Here is a 27064-nt window from a genome sequence, read left to right on the forward strand (position 1 = left end):
GTTAATTATTCATACTGTAGACAATGAATTTGCCACTTGTGGCCAATAAAAGCAGATGCAGAGTTTTCAGCAAGTATTTTAGTACTGGGGGAAATTGTAAAAAGCTGCAGTTTTACCTTAACGTCAGCAGTTTTGATGTGTTACACCGTATAGGCCAACATCGCTCACTATTTATAAGCAGAGCAACAAGGAGGGCAAAGATGGCATATTTATTTATTACCCTTTGAAAGAAAAAATAACCCATATTTTATAATCTTGCAACGAATCCCAAGAAATGAGTCTTATCTGCAGATGATAGTTGTGATATTTACATGTAAATAATGGCATTTATTACATCGCACTGACTTCATCTTCATCTTCTGTTTATACAGGATTCATGCTGATTGGGAGTGATGTGAAGCTGAACAGTACATCATCACTGATTGGTCAAGCCCTATCGGAGATCCTCCAGAACCCAGACCGAGCAAGAGATGCTCTGAGGGTTTTATTACATCTGGTAAGATCAAGTCATCTCTCATTTTCATCATGTTCGCCTTTATTAGGTACAGGAGATTAAAGGGACCCTCCAGGTTCAGAACACAATCCTGTCACTGGACTGAAGGGGGTGCTTATTGCCTGCTGGCATTCTTCTATGCCAATATCTCCGATCCACCGGTTTGGAATCTTATTTTCAGCTGTCCAAGATGGCTACTGCAACTTACTATCTACTTAATATACCCTGTGCACTTCTCTCTGATTGGCCAGCACTGATCATGTGAACATTGCTGGACAGTCAGAGTGCAGGTATAGCGCATTGGTAGTCTAACACTACCAATGCACTGTGGGGATTAGGTACCCCCTTTCCCTGAAAAAAAGACCTACCCTACTCTGATTTTTCTGGATTTCTGGGGAGGTTTGAAATAAAGGCCCTACCACAAAAATAAGCCCTAGCTGCATTACATAAAAATGAGCTCTGCCGCGTGTCCTGCAGTCCTCGGTCACCTGCAGAAGATCACTTCCTGGTTACGGGATTCAGAAATCCCACCTTGACGAAGCGATTGCTCTGATTGGCTGAGCAGCGCTGGAAAACCAATCAATGCAGTGTTCGATGAACCAATGCGATGGCTATGATTGGTTTATCAAGCTCTGCATTGATTAGATGAGCATCGGTCGAAGAACCAATCACAGCCATCGTGTTGTGGAGGCGGGATTTATGAATTGGCCAATCAATGGCACGGCTTAGCAAGTCAGAGCTCTGGAGAGCAATGAGAGCGACCTAGACTGAGCCTGGTAGGTAAGTATAATAAGACATCCCCTGAAAATAAAACCTAGCACCTCTTTGGGGGGCAAAAAATTATATAAGACAGGGTCTTATTTTCGGGGAAACATGGGTAGTTTGAAGATTGTCTTGGCCATCTTTGAAAGCTGAAACTAGGACCTGGAACCAGCAGATCAGAGGAGCATTAGCACAGAAAACCATCAGTAGGTAATATAACTGCCCCCTCTGGTCCCTGGACAAAATTTTGTCCCGAAATTGAAGGTGCACTTTAACCTAAACGTTAAGGAAACATGAGATCATGCTGACTTGTCATTTACACATACAGCCTCAGACAGCGTTTCCTGTATACATGATATATACTGTATACAGAATGTCAGCTGTCATGTTTAATGATGAATCTGCCACCTTTTCCCTCCATATTCCATTCTATCACATGTTGTTACTTTACAGGTTGAAAAGTCTTTGCAGAGGATTCAGAATGGCCAACGTAACTCCATGTACACCTCGCAGCAGAGTGTGGAGAATAAAGTGGGGGGAATCCCAGGCTGGCAGTCCCTGTTAACTGCTGTAGGATTTCGACTTGACCCACCAGCTAGCGGTCTTCCTGCAGCAGTCTTTTTCCCGACGTCTGATCCCGGCGATCGACTTCAGCAGTGCAGTACAACCATACAATCCCTCTTAGGTACCTTTCATTTCTAATAACAATGAAGTAGGAACTGCCATAACCTCAAGAGGAAAGTAGTAACAAAAATGGAAGTTATTGTTGAACTTTCAGAAAACAAGAACATTCTCAGAGACCGAGAAAAACATAATTGTCTCTTTTCCAAAGCTTTGTTCTCCAATCCCCTGATAGTAATAGTGCAGGGAAATTCTTCAGTTGCACAAGAACCATAGCTGCAATAAAGGCATGTTACCAAAATGCGTACAGAGAAAATAGGCGCAGTACAGAAAGCAATAAAACCGAGCCTAATTAAACTGGGCATACACTTTACTCAGGAAGAAAATGCCCGCAGTCCCATGAAAGACACAGAAATTCTGTATTTTAGGTGAAGAAATGAGCATGAATTACACTTTAGTGCTTTCATGTAGCTATTGACTATAAAACCCAATTACACAACTCATGGAAAGGTGCGCCGACTACCTGATGAATCAGCAAACCATCATTCATCAGATGTTGCATCTTTCATGTGGCAGAGAAAATGATCTCTATTGGGGGCACATCTCCCCATGTAAATGGGGGATGTGCTGCAGACATTAGTGTACGTTGTCGGTGTTGCTGCTTACAATCTGTGACCTAGAATGTGTTGGAATACAATGCATGCGGCGGTGAGAGCGCCGTGTGCGCCTCATACTTTATAGAACTCTCTGCTCTCCTGGCACATTTGCTTTAGTAAATACCATTCTATATTCTTAGAATTGTGGAGCATCTTTTCTAATAAATCTGCATTGTGCCGTTCCTCTGTTGTTCTTCCTAGAAATGGGGATGTGTCCTCATACAGTCTGACACCACCCAATCAGTGCTGGCAGTATTAGTCCGTGTGATGGGGGAATGGTAACACCCAGTTGTCAATTTTTTTATATATATTCAGGAAGAATAACAGAGGAACAGCACAATGCAGAGTCGTGAGAAAAGATGCTGCAGAGTTGTAATTTCATGGGGAATGTGAGTATTTATAAAGAGAGATGACAGATCGGCCTGGTAAACTGTATTCTGTGTAATTAGAAGAAGAATGGACAGAGAGCGGCAGCACCTGAGGAGCTAGACGATAAGTCTACAGCAATGTTCAGCATGGGGTCTTTTTGGCTCCTCATATACACCCACAGTGTTACTATTAGACCGTATTCACATAAGCGTTTTATCACGGCTATTTTGCCGCAATAAAACGGCTGAAAATGGCAACCATGTGAAGCGCTGGATTTCAATGCATTCGTTCAGATGGGCGACGTTTAGCAGTGAAAATCGTCTGGACGGAAAAGATAGCGCAAACGCTGCCAAATCCGCATCCAAATCTTTTGGCCACTATCAGTTTGCAGCTCCTATAGAAGGGAGGGAAAGGCAGGGTGCGCTGCTAAACTCCCTCCTTCCCTCTCCCCTTGCTGGCAGCTCCCATAGGCTTCTATGGGAGCTTCTATTGCTGGGAGCTGCTGGCAAAGGGAGGGGGAAGGGGTTTAGCAGCGAAAGCAGCTAGTGCTGCTAAACTGTCAGCTGGCTCTGTTGAGCCAGTTGAAGGATTTCTCCCCGGCCAATGGAATTCCGGGCTGTGGCATATATACGCCGCACTCGGCCGTGTGAAGGGGTGAAAAAAAACGCTAGATTTAGCCGCAACTTGGTCATGGCTTCCCCTCGCTCATTCGCTTTTTGGCTGTGTTGCGTCCGGCAAAAAACGCAACGCCCATGTGAATGAGGTTGTGACCTACAGCATTGGTTTTGTTACTTGATATATTGCTCTAGTATGTATATACATGACCGTCACTCATATACAGCGCTCTTTCTTTAGGCTTGCCACATGCAGCACTTCAGGCTCTTTGCAAACTTATCACTGCTTCAGAAACCGGAGAACAGCTGATTAATCGGGTAAGTGCGGCCCCACGAAACAGTAAATGGTAGAAATTCAACTCTAAATAAAAGCCATTGCCTGGAGTGCAGAAGCAAACAAGGTCTGCCAGGCTGGACCATGTGGTTCTCTATGCTGTCAGGCATTAACTCTTGTATACTTTCTGGCATTTATATTGCAATATATTTGTGACTTATCAATCCAGTATAAATCATACTAACAGCTTTGAAGCCAACCCCATCAGTGCATGAAAGCTGCCAGCATGGCTAAGAGCGGAGTGATCAATGAATGTGATTTAATCAATAATTCTTCTTTTGTTTGTCATGCACTTGGAATAGTCTCTAAGCATCTATCACCCCGTATTGGAGTCCATCTGTGTTATGAGCTCGCATGCATGCTTCCTAAGTAAAAACACATTTCTCTCTAGAATGCTATGAATGTCTAAACAATCTACCAGGACCAGATTTGCAGCTTGAACTGCCTGTCTTGTTTGCACGCTAGCTTCGTCCGCATAAAGGAAAGGCACATTTTGATTTTGGGACCAGTATGATAGTGGTACATAGACTCAATAAAGCTATACGTTGCTGGTATCAATGTGCACACCCACACAAGTCTTATTACACATGAGGGCAGATTATATGGAGGGCAAAAGGGACTATTTTTTTTTGCCCAAAGGACTCCACTTACCTTAACCCTTTCCAATTCACTGTCTGACTTCTTCCAATATTATGATTGAAGACTGTACAGCTCTGATGTCGGAAGACGTCCGGTAGGGTATTCTTACTGTATATTACTGGCCTCTCTGTTGTCGGGGCCTCTCCGGCATGTCACATACTGCAGTACTGGCTCTAGCCAGCAGATGGCGGCATTATATAATTGCAGAAAGAGAAAGCCCCCTAGGAAACCCTGAATCCAAAATTGGATTGCAAAGGGTTAAAGGGGCCAAGACTGTGGCTAGTTTCAGGCATCACATACTACGCTATGATTCCGCATTGAGTATAGTACAAGGTTATTGAATTGAGTTTTAACAACCCTGGGCTCTTTGGCATGGAATAGTGGCGGTGGGGGGAATAGGTATCCCTATATAAAATCTCTGTTCCTAAAAAGCAGTAATTGATGGGGTGCTTAGCGATGCTTCTTGCTGATGCATGTCTACGTCTACAGTGATGCATAACACCACCTCGCTCAGCATGCTCAGAAATGAATGAAAATGTTGCACTGTAACCTATGCTTGAGTTTTATGGTTCTTTTTCTCTTTTCTTTTTCCTGCGCTAAACTTTATGTTTCTGCTTGTAATCTGCTGGCTTCTGAAGGCTGTTAAAAATATGGTTGGAATGGTAAGTACACAAAAATGGATTGGTTTCTTTTGCAATATGGGCCTCTATTTCCCTGTAGAAGTCTTGGGTTATATTCAGACTATGTTCTAAACCCCGCTTGGGGATTCTGTCCCACGGCTCCGTCTGGGTAACTGAAAATACCATCCCAATGGATCCATAGGCTACTATTAGTAAGAGTTGGATAAAGGCTGCAGGCTTTGGTCTTCATTTCAGCAGGTTTCCATTTGGCTAGACAGAATAACGTAACCAAACACGCTATTCTGTCCAGCTGAAAACCCAAAATGAACAGAAATCTGCTAAAACGGAGACTAAAACTGGCAACTCCGGTGTCTGTTTTACTAATAGCAACTAGAGATGAGCGAGCATACTTGGTAAGGCGATATACTCGAGAGACCATCGCCTTTTTTGAGTACCTGCTGGCTCGTCCCTGAAGATTCGGGGAGGTCGTGGGAGGCGCGGGGCAGCGAGGGAGAGCGGGGAGGAGAGTGAGAGAGATCCCTCTCTCTCTCTCCCTCCCGATCCCCTCTGCAACACCCCGCTCACCCCCGCCCCCCCCCCCCCCCCGAATTTTCAGGGACGAGCCAGCAGGTACTCGAAAAAGGCGATGCTCTTTTGAGTATATCGCCTTACCGCGTATGCTCGCTCATCTCTAATAGCAACCTATGATTCCATCCAGGGTTCCATTTAGATGGTGTTTTTAGCCACCCAGACAGAACCCTGGGACAAAATCCCCAAGTTGGGTTTAAAACGTAGTCTGAATGCAGCCTTATTTATCAATATATTTCATAGCGATAAATTTCCAAAATTCTTTGTACAGAAATATTTCTAATTCCTTATTTTTAAAACCATTTCCTATAACCAATGTACCTTAGCATAAAACTAACTTCCCACTTTAGATGCTGTGCGCCGCAGCGACATTCATCTCAGCAGTCAGTTTGGCTAAATGGGATTTGCATGGATAAAGAATCTGTTTAGAAGTAGAGAAATAAAGCTGCATGTGGCACAGATCCGTAATATGGTGCTCAGTGAATTCTGGGGGCCTACCTCCTATGTCCGTGTGTCTCATTAGATCCTGTGCATCTTATAGTCCAAAGCAAGAAAGTGCGTACTTAATAAAAAGAGGGAGAAATTCAGAGGTTCGGCTATTTCTATGAAACGGTGCTCAGCCTCTTAGCTGCTCTCCAGGGCTGTTTGTCAATCATAGATTGCTTGTTATATAACTAGTGAGAAGTACTCCTCAATGATGAATATTGTAATTTTTCCCACTTTTAGCTGCATCAGGTCCTTGTTCAGCTGCAGGCAGACAAAGAACATGATTTCTCATCAGTCCCCATCCAGGTTTCCATCAGCGTTCAGCTTTGGAGATTACCCGGGTGTCATGAATTTTTAGCAGCTTTAGGTAATATATTTTTTTACTACTATTATAAATACTGTACTGTACACTTATATTTCAGAAAATACCTCACTGCACAGAGGGCTTCGTCTAAATAAGTGACCCTGCATGTGCCAGTATTGTCTTATACATAAGCGGGGATCTTGGAAAAAGTTTGTTTCCTTCTATTCCATGCTGGGGTGTGAATTAATAGGAGATAGAAGTAAAGAAATGCTTTTGCCCAAGTGTAATCCCAAAATGCAGTTCTCAAGAGCCAAATTATGTACTCCTGGAGACTCCTCTAGAAGTAAGAGGTAATTCCACAAGATCAGTCTACAATTTTCACCATAGTCAGTGTGCAGAATGATGTTGCAGTCCTTAAATATCATTACTAAAGCTGGCTGTAGACATACAACTGTCAGCCAAATTCCTCCATTACAGGGATATTGCCAAGATTGACTTTTATCATCCGTCCACTGGATGGGTAAAAAAAGGCTGCTAAAAACCCCACCAATCCAGAGAATGGGAGTACTGTGTCCCTCTCTTCTCCTAAATGTAGGCTCACTGCACCCCTCCATAGTGAGGAGGAGTTAAGCGGAGCGGCAGTTGAGCTTACACGGTTCTGCACCATTCATCTTCAATGGGACAGCTTGAGGTAGCCAAGCCCCTGTATTCTAGTACTTCTGTCAGCCCCAATAGAATGAATGAAGCGGCACCTTGCATGTTTGGCTACTGCTCCATTCAATGTCTACATTACTGTAGGGGTGCAGTGAACCCAAATTTAGGAGCAGAAGGGGACATGGGACTCTTGTTCTCAGGATCGGTGTGGTGTGGGCAGTTGGACCCCCACCTACCAGACTTTTATCACCTATCCTGTAGATGATAACAGTCAATCTCGGGAATAACCCTTTAACATGCCCGTTTGTCCCTTCTAAACGTGCATGTTATTTCTGAGAAGGGGAGAAGATAAGCAGCTACCAGACAACACCGACCCTGTACCCGTAGGTATTACACTCTCTGCAGACCCTGCCAAAATCACTCACATATCTAAAATATATGGCCAATTTAAATAAGGTAAAGGTATAAAGAAGGTTCTGAAGGAAGTGTATTTACTTGGAAGCTAAACACTAGATCAAGGAGGCGCAATCAGAGATTAGTTGGGGGGGGGGGGGAGAGATCAGAAACAACATCAGAAAACATTATTTCCCTGATAGAGTCGTAGGTGTTCGGAACAAGCTTCCAGCAGACGTGGTTAAAATATCAGCAATAAATCAACTCAAGCTGCCTGGGATAAGCGTAGATCTATCCTAAGGCCGGATTCACGCGAGCATATGTGTATTAGCGCCATATTTTTGTGCATCAGGCATTGTGTATTTGCATGCACAAGTGCGATTTTTACTGTCTAGAAATGAACTAGCATACTCGCTAAGGCTAACTACTCGAGTGAGTAGTGCCTTATTCGAGTACCTGCCCGCTCGTGTCTAAAGATTCGGCTGCCGGCGCTGGTGACAGGTGAGTTGCGGCGGTGAGCAGGGGGAAGCGGGGGGGGGGGGGGGGAGGGGGAAGAGATCACCCCTCCGTTCCTCCCCGCTCTCCCCCGCCGGCCCCCGAATCTTTAGAGACGAGCGGGCAGATACTCGACTAAGGCACTACTCGCTCAAGTAGTTAGCCTTAGCGAATATGCTCGCTCATCTCTAGTACTGTCTTTTTTGCACGCACAAACCATACACGAAAAAAACCCAATGATGCTCTCAGCCATTGCAATGGCCAATTAGTTTAATGAGTTCAATATGAGTTCTTTTCCTGAGCAAATGTGCAACAAAATAGCGCACGCTGCTTTTTTTTTTTTTGCATGACTAAAATGCACATACAAATTACGCACATGTGAACAAACCTATCGAAAGCAACTATTTTCTGCTTATTGCACCTGAAATTTTTTCGTGCGCATATGCACAGGTGTTAATCCGGCCCTAGAGAGAAATAAGGTAATATAATAAAGGGCAGACTGGCGGGACCACGTGGGGTGTTCCTGACACTGGTCTTCTACGTTTCTACATGCTTCAAACGTTTGATGGAATTGAGAAGAACCTTTTGTGTTTTTGCTCCTAGGCTTTGACCTGTGTGAAGTAGGACAAGAAGAAGTTATACTAAAAACTGGCAAGCAGGCAAACAAAAGGACAATGCAGTTCGCTCTGCAGTCACTCTTAGCGCTCTTTGGTAAGTCCTATATACAGTATGTAGTTTATGCTTATGTAAGGAGAATCAAGGCTGCATCCCCATTCAGGGAGTCCCATTGCTTCACTGCAGGAAAATGTAATAAGGGTATTGCTACAAATCACTGTGTGCAAATGCTTCAGTACATTAAAGGCACAGTGCGTGCGGCAGATTGGGTTTGGGCATTTAGACAACCCCTTTGGTGTGAGCCTTTTTGCAAAGTACAATTGGTCAGGGGGACTAATTACATACTGATCCTTACCATACATGGGTGTACAAGGGCCTCCAGAGTGAGAACGTCTCTTCAGCAGCACTTTGCCTTTAATACCACCATGTGCATGTAGGAAGCCATTCTACAAATATGACATAGGCCTCATGTCCACATCCGTATGGGTAAGACGCTGCCGGTCTCCCCGCAGCGTTTCAATGATGTTTGTAATACCCACTCTGACTGTACACGGCTGCTAGTGTACCGTGTATGCCCGCATATCACATGCACACGGTCATGCGCAGTGTGACTTTTTTTTTAAACCCTTAAACTCTTCTTTTATAGCGGGGTTGCATATGAAAATGCCACCCATATGCAATGTATTACGTATGGACAGCATTGCTTACGCTGCCTATACAAAGGTATAGGATTCACGCTGCGTAGTACACAGAAATATAGAACATGCTGCAATATATTCCTCGTGCGTATCGATATGCAGTGTCTATACACACATGTGCATGGATCAGTGAAAGTCCATTGACTCCATTCATTGCGTGTCACAAGACCGTGCAATGCATCCATAATACTTGGTGAAATACTGGTCATGGACAGGAGCCCATAGTTTCAGTAAATCTTGACTTAGTTTGTTACGAATTTTGGTACAATTTAAGTAACACCTGTGTGCCGTGCATCAAATAGGAAAACACGGCACTACCCGAGGACCCAGATGCTCGCTATATACAGGTTGTCTCAGGAAAATGATAAGCTTGTCTCGAAAAATGCAATTACTTCAAAAATAACACCACCATTTCTAAGAAACCCTGTGTATCCCATTATAAACTCCAAAGTATGCCCTGGTTTATAGCAGCCAGCACATTGTATTGTGTTAATATTATGGCACTAGAACTCTAAGGCCTTTGAAGTGTGGGATCCATGGCAGATTTTTCCAACGTGGATCCAACAGTTTAATCCACAGCCGGACTCTAAGACGAAGTCCCAGTCAAAGAGGCAAATCCGCATACATCCGCCTGATGCATTTTTCACATAGATTCTGTGCATTCCATAGAATCCAAAAGAATGCTAAAATAGGCCAGATTTTGCCATGGATGTGGGCATGGAATTCACACCCAAATCCATGGTGAGAATACACTGTGAATAGGCCTAAACCCCTGGTGGGCATAATGGACTGATAATTACTAGGAGGGGCAAGGACTGTGCTTCCTGCCCGTTCTAAACAGGGGGGGGGGGGACATCATTGATAAAGTTGTGTGGCAGTGAAGCCAGGAAACCGAGAGGAAGAACTTTTGTAACTAGGTTAAAAAGAGTAATAGGGGGCAGAGGCGTTTTTGGTGAGACAAAACTGGGGAAGCAGGTTTGATATAGGTAATTATACGAGTGTGTTGTCATTATATGTTGTACAATCTCTGGTTTAGCATGGCAACACAGTCTTTTTCTGCTTACTTTAATGTTCTGCTGGGTTCAGGAGAAACCTTATTAGGATATATTGATGTAACTTATTTTAGTATGGACTAGAACCCTCGTATGATCGTGTTCTGCTTGGTTAGGACCCCAGTACAAAAAGAATGAGCTGTGCATTAGAATTTAGTAATTGCAAGCTGCATTTATAGTGCTGATGTACTCTTTATCTGTTTTTCAGATTCCACTGAGCTTCCAAAACGCCTTAGTCTTGATAGTTCTTCATCGCTTGAATCCCTGGCATCTGCACAGTCTGTCTCCAACCCGATGCCTCCAGGATACCTAGGTCATCCCTTCTCTCCAACATGTCCAGATAGCATGGCTTCAGATGCTATCTCTGTATACAGTCTAAGTTCAATTGCATCATCAATGAGTTTTGTCTCCAAGCCAGACTGTTTAGCTGAGGGAGAACACAAGGCGCGTCAGGACTATGACAGACCAAAAAATATTTATTCTCTCAGAAGCTCCACCAGAGGCCAGTCTTCCCCACAGACTCAGATGTCATTAAGCAAAGAAGAACAAGAAGAGTATGATGGGTTCTCTATAATAAGCAATGAACCTCTTTTGTCATACACAGAAAACCTAGATCCTAATCTCCGAAAGGATAATGTTCAGGAAACAATTCAAGTGTCTGTAAACCCTAAAGGCAGTATAAGCACACCAAATTCACCTGTTAAACTTGCTCTGATACCAAGTCCAAATTCGCCTTTCCAAAAAGTTGGCAAACTTGCAAGCTCTGATACTGGAGAATCAGACCAATCTAGTACTGAAACGGACAGTACAGTGAAATCTCAAGAAGAAAGCAATCCTAAACTTAATCCTGAAGAACTTGCTCAAAAAATCTTGGAGGAAACTCAAAGTCATTTAATTGCAGTTGAACGTCTTCAGAGAAGTGGTAGTTTGAACAGGGTGAATCATTCACCCGATGGTGCTTCAACTCCAAATGGCAGCTCTATGTTCAGGTCATCAGAAACAAGTGCTTTTAGTAGACCTGTTCAGAAGGGGTTGCCATCCCCTGTTAGTGGGAAACCAAAGCCTCCAACTAGAAGTTCTTCCCTTCAAAAGGTGAGCTCAGGATACAATAGTCCTGCGAATTCTGATTCATCCTTAAAGGAAGGTGCAAGTCTTCACAGTAACCAGCCTTCTCCAAGTTCAGATTCTCCTTTCAAACTCAAATACCCTAGTTCTCCTTACAGCTCACACATTTCAAGATCTCCTCGAAATATATCTCCAAGCTCAGGTCACCAGTCTCCGGCAGGAAGTACCTCATCTCCAGCTCTTTCCTATTCCTCTGCTGGATCTGCCCGGTCCAGCCCTGCTGATGCACCTGATCTAGATAAATTAAAACTTGCTGCAATTGATGAGAAGGTGAAGGCCATCCACAATCTCAAGATGTTCTGGACAAGTAACCCTCAGCATACATCAGGTCCCATCAAAATATTGCGTGGAACTCCTGGAACAATGACTTCAAAGAAGGACGTTCTTAGTTTATTAAACTTGTCTCCACGACATAGCAAGAAAGAAGAGACTGTGGATAATCTTGAACTAAAGGAATTGTCTGCTCAAAGAAAGCACGTTGAAGCCACACAGCAAAATCCTCAGAATGGACATAAACACACAGAAAACATTAATGTAGCAAACATAACTCAGTCAGCGTCAGCCATCAACATGTCTGGTTCTATTCGCAATTTAAAACTCTCATCTGGAAATGGGTACAAGTTCCTTTCACCTGGAAGATTTTTTCCTTCTTCGAAGTGTTAAAATGTCTTTTATACAACGTTTAAGCCTGTATTACAGTTTATATATTGTTTATGTCCAATTGCCTTCATAACTGAAAGACTAAAATATTACATGTGAAACAGTGGTTATCATGGACATAACATGGCAATCTACAAGTGGGGTTTTACTAATTACCAAAAGTTCTGTCTGTTTGTCCAGACTAGAGTAATAATAATATCACTAATAATAGAGCAGGGGCAATAACATTGGGTTGGGTAGAGGTTCTAGAAGAGTCCTGAAACGTAGGCCGCTATTTATTTATAATCTCTATAATCAGTCACTTCTTCAATTTGTACATTTATTTGTAAATTTTGCCACCTGAAACATCAAGACCTTTTTATTATACTATTTTATTTCGTTTTAAGCTGGGTTTGGAATGGCAAACTCATTGTAACTGCCTGTACTGTAGGGTGTCAACAGTGAGGGTGAGCTTACACCTACGTTAGGGCTCAGTTCAGGGTTTTCTGTCTCTCTGCCAGTTTTTGGAACAGAGAAACTTAATATAAAACTGAAAAAAGGGTCGGTTTTTTCCCCATTGATTTCAATGGTGTTTCAAAAAAAAGAAAGCAAACGGAAAGGCTTCTGTTTTTTTTCTTTTCTGTTAAGTTTTTTGGGTTTTTTGGACAAAAAAATAATGCAATCTGTAGCTTTATTTTTCCGGCACAATACGGAAACCTAACAGAATAGAGGAAAACTGAAACCTTTCCATCAGCTTTTTTTAACCCCCCATTGAAATCAATGGGGGAAAAAACTGTTTCTGTTTTTTTCTTTCATTTCTGAGCTCTATTACAGGTGTGAATTCACCCAAATCTGGTCATATCTGTGTCCTATGTTTTATTCCATGCCAGGCCTGACTATTTTAAACTTTGTTGCCAGCACGGACCATCGACTATATGTTGGCTTATGATTTTACTAAGACACCATCGAGATGCCTATCATACACATGTCAGTCAGCTATGACGGATACATTATTAGTAGGACATTCCCATCACATTTTGACTTAAATTAGGTCATATTTTTATATACAGTTACATTTACAACTACGTGAATATTCTTGACAAACAAAAACATCGAGGTCAAGAATTGTCATGTTGGCTATCTACCATAATTAGCAGTGAATGGAACTTTTACAAAGTCAGCAAGAACTAGAATAAGCCCCCAGTGCCATTTGGAGGAGAAGCAACTGTTATTTAGCATCTATTTATTTCTAGAAATATGTCAAAACAGCTTGATGAGTCTTCTGCTAATGAAGCAACTTTAGTAACTGAGACAACTGTTCAGTTCTGTCTGATGGCAAGCTGAATGAAATGATTTCCTATGTAATCTCCAATGATTAGTAACTGGTCCCGGCGTTTGTTGTAACAGATGATGTCACAGGAAATCAGGTGAGCGCTACAGCCAATGAGAGGCTGCAGCATCACTGCTCATTCTCCTAGCATCCTGTGACATCATCTGCACAGCAAACACCAGGCCCCAGCGGACAAACCCTTTAACACTGTGTTAGGTTAAGCTGCACACTAATATAGTCATTGTAAGCGCATACGGGAAGTAATATAAGAAGGTGGAGTCTGCTGTGACAGTTGCTGGCCTTTGAGTAAATAGGCATAGAGTAGCTAATGTTAGGTAGGTCTGTTCAGTCTGTATGATACATTAGAAAATCAGCCAATCAATAGGATTTACCTCAATTAATGATTTATAAGGATAGATTGTTCACTTGCGGTTATAACATCAAATTAATTTAGCTAAACCTGCAGTGAATGCTGCTTAAAGGGAAATGTATCATCAGGGTTGTTCTGTTTTATATTTTACAGGTCATGATCTATGTTTAAGGAAATAATTCTGAAATCTTGCAGTTTTCACACCAACCACTGAGCCCAAGGCCAATTTCAGATAAGCTTATTGTATCACGCCTGTAATACGGATGTGTTGCGGATGACATTACAGCCTTATGTTATCAATATGTCATCAGTATTTGCCTCTGTGTCGGTTTTATTTTCTACTTGGCAAGTACAGTAGAAAATAATACCATTACAGAGGCAAAAATACAGAAAAATAGATCATACCGCATTGGTTTTACAAAATGGCTATGAAACATACAGCCATGTAAATAGATATATAGATTTACATTAGCTTGGTATTACGGTCTGAAAAAAAAAGAATCAAACAGGAAAGTAAAATACACTCATCTGTAAGTGGCCTAATAATACAAGACACTTCCCGTTCTGGAGAGAAAACTTTTCAGTAGTCATCTCACTATTATCACAGACAGGATTACCATAAAAGGTCATTATATATATATATATATATATATATATATATATATATATATATATATACAGATATATATCTATATACATATATATATATATATATATATATATATATATATATATATTAGATAGATAGATAGATAGATAGATAACACAGTATTCCCCACAGATAATAGGCAATGGTCACCTTCTTCCCCACTGTACCATGTCACAGAGCATGCCCACAACTCTTTCCCATTGAAGTCAATAGGTCATTTCCTGCCTGAAGTTTCTTATGGTCATGTAGCTGCTGTAACGCAAATCTCTTAACTGTCATTCACAGCTCGGAGTAGCAGCGAGAACATGATGGCTACCCCTTTAATAATTGAAAAAAAAAGTAAGAGGATACATTCTTAAGACTATAACATAGACCTATCGGGCATTGGCTGTACATAGAATAATGCACTTTATACGAATCTAGTAGTCACTATAACATTGATCACAGCCAAGTACCTGGCATTTGCCACTTCATTCCAACAATGTTTTGCGTTTCTTAAAACATTTAGATTTGGCCAGTCTCATAAAACCTGCAAATTGCCTTAGAAGATAAAGCAGTAAGTCTACTCCAACAGTTGTAGGACCACAAGCTCCAGCACGACGTGGCTTCTAGTTCTGCCACAAGCTGCCTATCCCTGATATGGAATACCAAATCTATATAGGAGAACCCTGCTTTCCTCGAATCTTTTAGCCACTAAATGAGTTTACAAAGCCACTTTTGTATTTGTACTTTGTAGCTACGAGCTTGACACTGTTGTATCCACATATCCCTATGCAAAACGTTTGTGAAGAATTGGGGCTGTCGATGAACCTGTTTGCAGATATTTCCATGGTTTAGTGGAACCCAAGAACATGTAAATAGAACCTTGTTAAAAAGCTGCATGCATGTTTTGTGAACTGAGCCCTTGAAATACATCTGTGTTTGTGTATCGGTGGGTTTCATAGAGTTACCGTCTAGATGATCTTTACTTTGTGTAAAGAGAACTTTTTCCTTCCTCGAAAAGAAAGCAGCCTGCGGGATCGTCCCCGACAGCCTGCGCTCCGCGGCCCTCGTATCTGTGTGTCTGATCTACTTTGGTTTTGTAAATTAAACAATGTTTTTTTTCCCTGGCAGCACTAAACTTTTTATATAATATAATATGTACCTTGTAAAAAGTATTTCATATTTTTTATTGAAACTGCAGAGGCATTTGGCCTATTTCTTTGTGATCTGTGTTTATTAAAGCATGAAACTATATATAATGTGTCATATACCTGATCCAATGCTAAAACATTGTTGAAGCCATAACTGTCTTTTTCTACAGTGCTGCGGTTTCCCTACCTGGCAGTATGAAGTAATTATCAAGATCCAAATAAAGCAATTAGAAAATACTATCTTAGCATTCATAATTTAACCGCAGAGGGGCATCGTAAGTATGTCCGGCCTTATTCCAGCACAGTGGATATCAAGCAAAACTGAGTTCCATGGCTTAGGATGGACTTACTGTAGTGGGGCCAATTTTTCCCATAAAAAAGCAAATACCTAGTATGTTAGAAAGTTTACATGTAGGTAAGAAAAGATGACATCACAAGCTATTGTGCTATAATGACAAAATCAGATCCACTACATATGTATGTAGATGTCGATCCAGCTGCTGCCTTTACATGACAAGATGTTTTGCTAAAATGAGAACAGGATAACCTGTTACCTTCCTAATGAATTCATTCCCAATTATAATTTTGGCTAGGGCTACATGGCGTCACTGGACTCTTTGGTCAGGAAACCCATGTCGCAGCCAAAGTTGACATATATCCCTAGCCTTAGACTCTACTATTGTAGTGATCATGGCAAACAGATTAGGGAAATGGGTAGACCAATCAAACCCAATTACTATGACCAGGCGCACGAACTGATTATCTCTATGTAAGGTCACACATAGTGGAGTAGCTGTGGAAAATCTGTGCAGCAATTTGCTAGAAGCAGTATAGATCCATGGTCTCAAATCAGTGGCTCGGGGTTCACATGTAGATCATGGAACTCTTTAGTAGCCTGATTTTAATACCAATAGCACCTCTACCTCTCTTCCTGCAACAGTAGGAATATCAGCTTTATCTATATTTACTATGTCTCTCTGTCACATCTGAGTTGGATATGACTTCCATCTATCTTGTCTGAGCTGAAAGGGTTAAAAGAAATGATTAGGATTGGTTTTTCATGCCGTGTTAGCAATATTATTTCAGCTTATGCTACATAAATAAGTGTTTGCCATGTGCGCTGTGACATTAAGTTGCTGTGGCCATATGAAACCTGTTCATACAGACTGATCTCCCACTCTATAAAGTAGTATGTTACCAGCATTAATGTACCACAGCACCCTCCTGCTTACTACCCCCTAGGCTGACATTTGCAAGCTCTCCATATTTCACTGTAGGTTAAAACAAACAGTTGACTTATTTCAACACTAGAGGGCGATATTGTACAAGAATGTGAAGCACACAAAGCTGCAGAACAAAGTATTGGAGTAAGGATGTATAGGACGTAGGTATGTACACTTCCTAAATATTCCGGAGAAAGTAATAATCTTTCTTTGTATAGTGCCAACATATTCTACAGCTCCTAAGAAGTGAGGAAGTAACAAAGTAAAATGAGAGGAAATCAAAACAAACAAATAAGAGCTTAGATTCTTACCAGCATTTTTCTATGTAAACCTGTTTTCCACATACAACACATAAATAGTAAAATAGTAATAAAATGTGGGGAGCATAGATCAATACAGTAAAGTGCTCGCTGAGCCTTATAACTATTAATATGTTCATTCCGTACTGATAGTGGGTCATTTGTAGGATGGAGTTCTAAGGCTGCTGTTGCGTTTGGGTTTTTGTCTGCATTAACAAGCACATCCAAAACGCACTTTATAAAACACACATATTTTGTGTTTTACATCCCTGAGAATAATTGTTATTGATTAAAATAGCAAAACGTGCATTTTACAAAACGCCTGTTGTTACATGTATTTCTCAAAGTGCAGTTTATAGAGGAGACAGAACTGCAAAAATATTAACATTCTAAAGCTAAAGTACACTGGCCTGATTTATATATTCCATAGGGCTCATGCCCACGAGCAATGCGGAATACGCCCACGGATTTACGCCGTAGATATCCACTGTACAAATCTGCATGTGTGCATTGGCAGGCAGAAAGCTATTAGCTTCAATAGATCCTTGCCACCGCGGAATTCACGCGCAGATTTACGCAGCGGGAAACGCAATGCAAATCCGTCCATAAGCATTCACCCATACAGTCATATTTAGATCTATTATACAGTAAAACTCGGCTTTCACCCTCACTTCATAACAAAAAGTGCCTATTTTCCTGTATTACAAAGTCTTAGGCATATATCTATATATATAGATAGATAGATAGATAGATAGATAGATAGATAGATAGATAGATATGAGATAGATAGATAGAGAGATAGATAGATAGATAGATAGAGATATGAGATAGATAGATAGAGATGGATATGCAATAGATAGATAGATAGATAGATATGAGATAGATAGATAGATAGATAGATAGATAGATAGATAGATAGATAGATAGATAGATAGATAGATAGATAGAGATATGAGATAGATAGATAGATAGATAGATAGATAGATAGATATGAGATAGAAAGATATGAGATAGATAGATAGATAGATAGATACATAGATAGATAGATAGATAGATAGATAGATAGATAGATAGATAGATAGATGCTTTTGAAAGAACAAGGTGTTATTGGTCATAAGTCAGCATACAAAATGCCTAAGACTTTGTAATACATGAAAATAGGGATTTTTTATATATTAATATTGATATTAATTTTCACTCATTGTAAAAAAAATCAAAGCACCTAGAAGAAATTGTGGGAATGGAATGAAACTTTCTCTGTGTGATTGCAGTATTGATATAAGTAAGTGTTCACAATATCAGAGCAAAGGGATAATTTATTATGGAAAACTGAAGGGAGGCTCTTGTACCCTGTTGTATCACCTCTAGCTTGGATACAAGATGTGATACAGACAGGCATGGAGGCTCTTGTACCCTTCCTCTAGCTTGGATCTACGATGTGATACGGACGGGCATGGAGGCTCTAGTACCCTGTTGTACAGCCTCTAGCTTGGATACAAGAGGTGATACGGGTGGGCATAGAGGCTCTAGGATCCTGTTGTACGACCTCTAGCTTGGATACAAGATGTGATACGGACGGGCATGGAGGCTCTAGTACCCTGTTGTACTTCCTCTAGCTTGGATCTACGATGTGATACCGGCGGGCATGGAGGCTCTAGAATCCTGTTGTGCCACCTCTAGCTTGGATACAAGATGTGATACGGGTGGCCATGGAGGCTCTAGTACCCTGTTGTACCGCCTCTAGCTTGGATACAAGATGTGATACGGGCGGGCATGGAGGCTCTAATACCCTGTTGTACCGCCTCTAGCTTGGATACAAGATGTGATACGGGCGGGCATGGAGGCTCTAGTACCCTGTTGTACCGCCTCCAGCTTGGATGTAAGATGTGATACGAGCGGGCATGGAGGCTCTAATACCCTGTTGTACCGCCTCTAGCTTGGATACAAGATGTGATACGGGTAGGCATGGAGGCTCTAGTACCGTGTTGTAGTGCCTCTAGCTTGGATACAAGATGTGATACGGGTAGGCATGGAGGCTCTAGTACCCTGTTGTACCGCCTCTAGCTTGGATACAAGATGTGATACGGGTCGGCATGGAGGCTCTAGTACCCTGTTGTACAGCCTCTAGCTTGGATACAAGAGGTGATACGGGTGGGCATAGAGGCTCTAGGATCCTGTTGTACGACCTCTAGCTTGGATACAAGATGTGATACAGGCGGGCATCGAGGTTCTAGTACCCTGTTGTAGCGCCTCTAGCTTGGATACAAGATGTGATACAAGTAGGCATGGAGTCTCTAGTACCCTGTTGTACCGCCTCTAGCTTGGATACAAGATGGGATATGGGTGGGCATGGAGGCTCTAGTACCCTGTTGTACTGCCTCTAGCTTGGATGTAAGATGTGATATGGGTGGGCATGTAGGCTCTAGTACCCTGTTGTACCACCTCTAGCTTGGATGCATGATGTGATACAGGTGGGCATGGAGGCTCCAGTACCTTGCTGTACCAACTCTAGCTTGGATGTAAGAGGAATACGGGCAGGCATGGGGGCATACAGGGTCTGTATGATATCCTGCGGCATATCACTCCGCATTTGATGCCTCTGGAACGTGCAAACTTGTAGGTTGTAAAAATGTGTATCCCACATGGTCCCAAACACATTAGATTGGTGAATAATCTGGGGACCGGGCAGACACGGAATTGTGACAATGTTCTGGAGGCTTCCTGTGACACTCTTGCCCCCCCCCCCCCTGCCAGACCATCACAGCAACAGATGGCAGTGTGCCACTCCACAGTAAAGGCAGGATTGAGGCACTCACCCCTAGGTTTCTAGACACAAACACGGCCATTGTCCATGCCCAAACTAAACCTGGATTCATCACTGAAGACATCCCAGATGGATCCAGAGTTGACAAGTTGCACAGGCTGACAGCTTATACCTTTGCTCTTTTTATACAAGAGGTTGACCAATGAGCCCTTTAGTCTTTATGGACTTATTGAGAAAGCTCTTTAATCAATACAGCAATTTGTTAAAAAGTAAAGTAGAAGAAGTGGCAGCATAAATGGGGAAGTTTTTGCAGTAAAAAAAGGAGCTTTCTTCCATATTAAAAAAAGTTACGTTTTGGCCTGCCATGGCCCTTTTCAAGCTTTTTTGGACTGTTTCAGGGTCCTTCGATTCAGGTCTCTAAATAGTTAACCAGCTGGCCTTCATAGGATTTGAGTGCTGTTGGCTTCCATTTCCACATACAGCCATTTGTTAGTTACATTACATAGGACTGGGAAATATAAGGTTAAACTAGTGGGTGCTAAGTGATCCCACTATAATACAGCTACAGAAAGCATTTTTAGATAGACTGACATCTACTGGCCTCAACCTGAAAAGGACATTTTATAGATGCCCTTGTTTAATTAGACCTGATACATGTGCTGAATGCTGTACTTTGTCTTCCATGTCAAATTCAAAAGGTAACTTCACTCTAAACCAATGATGACCCCATAGGTAACTATAATAACCTGTTCTATTGCGCAGCTTGTTTCAGGTATATTATTGTACTCGGCACAATGGATTGAGTCACACCTACAGCGATGACCATGAAGTAGTTCTAGTCTCACAATTGTGACAACATTGTAGTTCGTGCCACCACAGTGCCCATACATACAGTATGTGCCAGTCAGAGAATTCCTCATATAAGTATGTCAATGCTGCAACAACACACTTACTCTTGGTCCTATGCTTTAACAGGAGCTCACATGCAAGCAGCCAAGCAACAACCACTTGAAAGCAGCTCTCTTCCCGTGCTAACCTCCAATCAGCACTGGAGAAGAAACATTGGACATGAAAGAGGCTCGTGACCTCCATGTGGCTCCTGAGCCTTATTCTGTTCAACATACTAAGGGGTTGTGTCCAGTTGTAAACTATTCGAGGCCTATCCACAGGATAGGTCATCAGTAGTAGATTGATGGGGGTCTGTCGCTTGGGATCCCCGTTAGTTAGCAGTTTGTCAGACCTGTGTGCTTGTGCACTGAGCTGTTATCTACAGGAAGCCGACAGCTCCATTCACACTGCAGTGGTCAGGCTTGGTATTGCAGGCACTGAAATAAATAAGAAGCTTGCCTGTAATACCAAGCCTGACCACTGCAGTGGGAACAGGGCTGTCTGTTTAATGGAGAAGTCATCTCAGTGCATGAGTTCAACAGCTTGATGAACAGTTGATCAGCAGGGATTCCAGGTGGCAGCCCCCTGCCAATCTACTATTGATGACCTGCCCTGAGGATAGGCCATCAACAGTTTGAGGGTGCGTTCACACGAGCGCATAAACGGCGCGTTTTTGCGACCAAACGTATATACGTGACCATCTGAGGCGATGGTTTCGAATGTATTCGTTCACACAGGTGATTTTACGGCGCGTAAAAACAGCAACCCGAAAAAAAACGGAACATACGTGACCGAAATACGCGCCAACGCATATTCGATGGCCGAAAAGATAGTTTGCAAAGTAGGAACAAACGATAATACGCTTTCTAGCTCTGGTCATGATCGCCGAAAAACGTTCTTTCCAGCGATTAAACGCTGCGCACGTGCGAACGTAAATACGCCTACGCTCGTGTGAACGCACCCTACAACTGGAGAACTCCATTAACTTTCAAAGAAAACAATTAGAAAAATGCCCAAATTGATTTCCATTAACTGTGCAATATGCTATTCCACCCCGAAATTCACCCAGGTTGCTTGAACCAAGAACTACTGCAATGAATAGATATGGGACTGTCCAAATAGTAACTATCTGCCTCCATCTGCTTCCCTGATTGACAGGATGAACAATGCTTAAACTTAAAGGGGTTGTCCCGCGCCGAAACGGTTTTGTTTTTTTTTTTAACCCCCCCCCCCCCCGTTCGGCGCGAGACAACCCCGATGCAGGGGTTAAAAAAACAAACCGCTCAGCGCTTACCTGAATCCCGGCGGTCCGGCGTCCTCATACTCACCTGCTGAAGATGGCCGCCGGGGTCTGCTCCCTCCGTGGACCGCAGCTCTTCTGTGCGGTCCATTGCCGATTCCAGCCTCCTGATTGGCTGGAATCGGCACGTGACGGGGCGGAGCTACACGGAGCCGGCATTCTGCACGAGCGGCTCCATTGAAGAGAGCAGAAGACCCGGACTGCGCAAGCGCGGCTAATTTGGCCATCGGAGGGCGAAAATTAGTCGGCTCCATGGGAACGAGGACGCCAGCAACGGAGCAGGTAAGTATAAAACTTTTTATAACTTCTGTATGGCTCATAATTAATGCACAATGTACATTACAAAGTGCATTATTATGGCCATACAGAAGTTTATAGACCCACTTGCTGCCGCGGGACAACCCCTTTGAGGACAAATAATGTGCATTAATTTCATGCAAGGAAAGCGTATGCAGACGGTATAATAGTATAGGAGAATCCAACCAGTCAGGAGGAGCTAGAATGGAGTCTCTACACATTTAACAGTTCCAGTCTTGGGAAACCTAAGACATTCATTTGTAAGAGCTGGCAGCCGCAGTTAACGCGAAGAAGGTCAGTTACTGCTGTAAGGGAGAAGGCTTTACTCTCTGGGCGAAGGCGCAAGTACGCATGTGCATGGGCAGTAAGACAAAAAGCAAAAATGCCATCACTGTAATCTGTCACCACAGATTATACACATTAGGATATCTCCTGCAGGAATGGTTTTATGCCAGTGCAGGGTAAAACATCAGCAAACACACAAGTGCATCATCTAAATATCAACCACATCAGTAGAATGCTAAAGACCTACAGTAATATACAAACATTTTAGGCAGGTGTGGAAAAAATGCTACAAAGTTAGAATGCTTGCAAAATTAGAAGTGTTAATAGTTCTTTGGTCAAGAAACAAAATGAATGAATAATAGTGAAATGTAAATCACATCACTTTGCTTCAAAACAGCATAAATTCTTTTACAGTAGGTACATTTGCACACCTTTTTTGAAGTATCTCAGTAGAGACGTTGTTCCAAACACCTTGGAGAAATAACCACATATCTTCTGTGGATGTAGGCTTGTTTAAATCCTTCTGTCTCTTCATGTAATGCCAGGCAGACCTGATGAAGTTTAGATCAGGGCTCTGTGGGGCTATATCATCACTTCCAGGACTCCTTGTTCTTCTCTATGCTGAGGTTCTTAATGACATTGGCTATATGTTTGGGGTCGTTGTTCCACTGCAGAATAAATTTGGAGTCAGGCACCTTCTATTTTTGAAAAAAATTCTTACTTTGCAGCATTTTTTTCACACCTGCCTAAAACATTTACACAGCGCTGTATAATACAGAAATGTTGTAAAATCCATGCTGGGACATAAAACTAAGGAATAATCCATAATAAAGAAGGCAGCAGGCGACTCAGTGGTTCGCATTGTTGCTCTGCAGCATCAGCAACAGCTTCATACTTTCATGGAGTTTGTATGTTCTCCCCATCAAGGTTACAAACCTGAATTTTTTTTCTGGACAGTTTACCAAAAAAATCACGGACCGTCAACATTTTTGATGGTCACATTGGAAAATCATAATGAATGATAAAGATTATAGGTAGAGATGAGCGAACATACTCGTCCGAGCTTGATGCTCGCTCGAGTATTAGGGTACTCGAGAGGCTCGTTACTCGAGACGAGCACCACGTGGTACTCGAGTCAATTCCATTTCCTTCCCTGCATGTTTAGCGCCATTTTCTGGCCAATAGACATGCAGGGAAGGCATTACAATTTCCTCCTGTGACGTTCCAGCCCTATTCCACCCCCCTGCAGTGAGTGGCTGGCGAGATCAGGTGTCACCCGAGTATATAAAGCAGTCCCGCCCCTCGGCTCGCCTCAGACACACATTGAGAGAGATCAGGGACAGTGCTGCTGCTTATTCAGGGATAGTGTCAGTGTAGGATCCTGTGTACAAGATCCCCAACGGTCCTTCTTAGGGCCACATCTGACTGTGTGCATTACTGTTGTGGCAGCTGGGAGCAGTTTTGCACTTTTTTTGTTTTCATCTTGGGCTGTGCAGATTATTGCGTTCTCAGTCTGCAGCCAATTATACAGAGTATAGGGGCAGTACTGGTCAGGCAGGGACAGTGCTAGTGTAGAATCCTGTCAACAAGTACCCCCAAAAAAGCTCCTCCTTAGGGCTACCTGTGAGCGTGTGCATTACTGTTGTAGTGGCTCACTATTAGCCAGCTAGGCCTTTCTGCAGCCCAGCGTATAATTTTTTCGGCCTACAGTGTGCGTTACATTGCCGCTGTCAGCCTCCAACTGCACGCCAATAATTGCATAATTATTCAGACCGCTCTGTGTCTGCTCTATTGGTAATACACCATGCTGAGGGGTAGGGGTAGGCCGAGAGGACGTGGCCGTGGACGGAGGCGAGGACGCGGAGGTCCAAGTCAGGGTGTGGGCACATGCCGAGTTCCTGGTCCAAGTGAATCGCAGCCGACTGCTGCGGGATTAGGAGAGAGGCACGTTTCTAGGGGCCCCAGCTTCATATCACAATTTATGGGTCCACGTGGTAGACCTTTATTACAAAATGAGCAGTGTGAGCAGGTCCTGTCGTGGATGGCAGAAAATGCATCCAGCAATGTATCGACCATCTAGTCTTCTACGCTGTCCACTGGTGCAACTCCGAATCCTCTCGCTGCTGCTCCTCCTTCCTCCCAGCCTCCTTACTCCATGAAAATGACACATTCTGATGAGCAGACAGACTCCCAGGAACTGTTCTCAGGCCCCTGCCTTGATTGGGAAAAAATGGTTCCTTTCTCACCTGAGGAGTTTGTCGTGACCGATGCCCAACCTTTGGAAAGTTCCCAGGGTCCGGGTGATGCGGCTGGGGACTTCCGGCAACTGTCTCAAGAGCTTTCAGTGAGTGAGGAGGACGATGATGATGAGACACAGTTGTCTATCTGTGAGATAGTAGTAAGGGCAGTAAGTCCGAGGGAGGAGCGCACAGAGGATTCGGAGGAAGAGCCGCTGGACGATGAGGTGACTGACCCCACATGGTTCGCTAAGCCAACTGAGGAGAGGTCTTCAGAGGGGGAGGCAAGTGCAGCAGCAGGACAGGTTGGAAGAGGCAGTGGGGTGGCCAGGGGTAGAGGCGGGGCCAGAGCGAAGACTCCCCCAACTGTTTCCCAAAGCACCCCCTCGCGCAAAGCCACCCTGCAGAGGCCTAGGTCTTCAAAGGTGTGGATGTTTTTCAGTGAGAGCGCGGACGACCGACGAACAGTGGTGTGCAACCTGTGTCGCGCCAAGATCAGCCGGAGAGCCACCAGTACCAGCCTTACCACCACCAGCATGCGCAGGTATATGATGGCCAAGCACCCCACGAGGTGGGACGAAGGCGGGTCGCACCGCTGCCTCTCCTCCTGTGCCCCAACCTGCCACTCAGATCCAACCCCCCTCTCAGGACACAGGCACGAGCGCCTCCCGGCCTGCACTCACACCCTCACCTCCGCTCTCCTCGGCCCCATCCAGCAATGTCTCTCAGCGCAGCATCCAGCTGTCGCTAGTGCAAGCCTTGGAGCGCAAGCGCAAATACGCCGCCATGCACCTGCATGCTCAAGCTTTAAACGTGCACATTGCGAAATTGATCAGCCTGGAGATGCTGCCGTACAGGCTTGTGGAAACAGAGGCTTTCAAAAACATGATGGCGGCGGCGGTCTCACGCTATTCAGTCCCCAGTCGCCACTATTTTTCCCGGTGTGCCGTCCCAGCCCTACACCAGCACGTCTCCCGCAACATCAATCGTGCCCTCACCAACGCGGTTACTGGGAAGGTCCACTTAACCACGGACACGTGGACAAGTACTGGTGGGCAGGGCCACTATATCTCCCTGACGGCACACTGGGTGAATTTGGTGGAGGCTGGGACCGAGTCAAAGCCTGGGACCGCACACGTCCTACCCACACCCAGAATAGTGGGTCCTTCCTCGGTTCTGGTATCTGCAGCAGTCTATGCCACCTCCTCTAAACCCTCCCCCTCCCCCTCCTACGCAACCTCTACCTCTCAATTAAGAAATGTAAGCAGCACGTCGCCAGCAGTCGGTGTGGCGCAGCAGCACAGCGGTGGGCAAGCGTCAGCAGGCCGTGCTGAAACTACTCAGCCTAGGTGACAAGAGGCACACGGCCCCCAAGCTGTTGCAGGGTCTGACTGAGCAGACCAACCTCTGGCTTCGCCGCTGAGCCTCCAACCGGGCATGGTCATGTGTGACAACGGCCGTAACCTGGTGGCGGCTTTGCAGCTCGGAAGCCTCACACATGTGCCATGCCTGGCCCACGTCTTCAATCTGGTGGTTCAGAAAAACTACCCGCACTTGTCAGACCTGCTCGGCAAGGTGCGCCGCGTCTGCGCACATTTCCGTAAGTCCACCACGGACGCTGCCACCCTGCTGACCCTGCAACATCGGTTTAATCTGCCAGAGCACCGGCTGCTGTGCGACGTGCCCACACGGTGTAATTCTACGCTCCACATGTTGGCCAGGCTCTATGAGCAGCGTAGAGCAATAGTGGAATACCAACTCCAACATGGGTGGCGTAGTGGGAGTTAGCCTCCCCAATTCTTTATCAAGGAGTGGGCCTGGATGGCAGACATCTGCCACGCCCTCGGAAACTTTAAGGAGTCTACCCAGATGGTGAGCGGCGATGCTGCAATCATTAGCGTCACCATTCCTCTGCTATGCCTGCTGAGAAGTTCACTGCAAAGCATAAAGGCTGACGCTTTGCGGTCAGAACAGGAGATGGGGGAAGAGAGTATGTCGCTTGATAGTCAGAGCACCCTCATGTCTATATCTCAGCGCGTTTTGGAGGAGGAGGAGGAGGAGGGGGAGGAGCAGGAGGAGGAGGGGGAGGAGACAGCTGGGCCCACTGCAGAGGGTACCCATGCTGCTTGCCT

The 27064-nt window shown here is 43.9% G+C and overlaps 1 protein-coding gene across 3 annotated transcripts in view; it reads left to right on the top strand.

Annotated features, from left to right (window-relative positions):
• TTC28 (tetratricopeptide repeat domain 28) overlaps positions 1-14484 on the top strand; it is a 543332-nt gene extending 528848 nt beyond the window's left edge. For 2 of the 3 annotated variants that reach the window (XM_066603685.1, XM_066603687.1), the window contains 7 exons: positions 372-496; positions 1709-1940; positions 3757-3833; positions 5127-5150; positions 6423-6549; positions 8632-8739; positions 10602-14484. In XM_066603685.1, coding sequence (XP_066459782.1) covers positions 372-496; positions 1709-1940; positions 3757-3833; positions 5127-5150; positions 6423-6549; positions 8632-8739; positions 10602-12181 — 2273 coding nt within the window. In that variant the 3' untranslated portion in view covers positions 12182-14484. The remainder of the gene's footprint in view (positions 1-371; positions 497-1708; positions 1941-3756; positions 3834-5126; positions 5151-6422; positions 6550-8631; positions 8740-10601) is intronic. The other variant, XM_066603686.1, reaches the window with a different exon arrangement.
• The last annotated feature ends 12580 nt before the right edge of the window (positions 14485-27064 follow it).

The sequence above is a fragment of the Eleutherodactylus coqui genome, chromosome 5 (genome assembly GCF_035609145.1).
Source record: "Eleutherodactylus coqui strain aEleCoq1 chromosome 5, aEleCoq1.hap1, whole genome shotgun sequence".
NCBI lineage: Eukaryota > Metazoa > Chordata > Amphibia > Anura > Eleutherodactylidae > Eleutherodactylus > Eleutherodactylus coqui.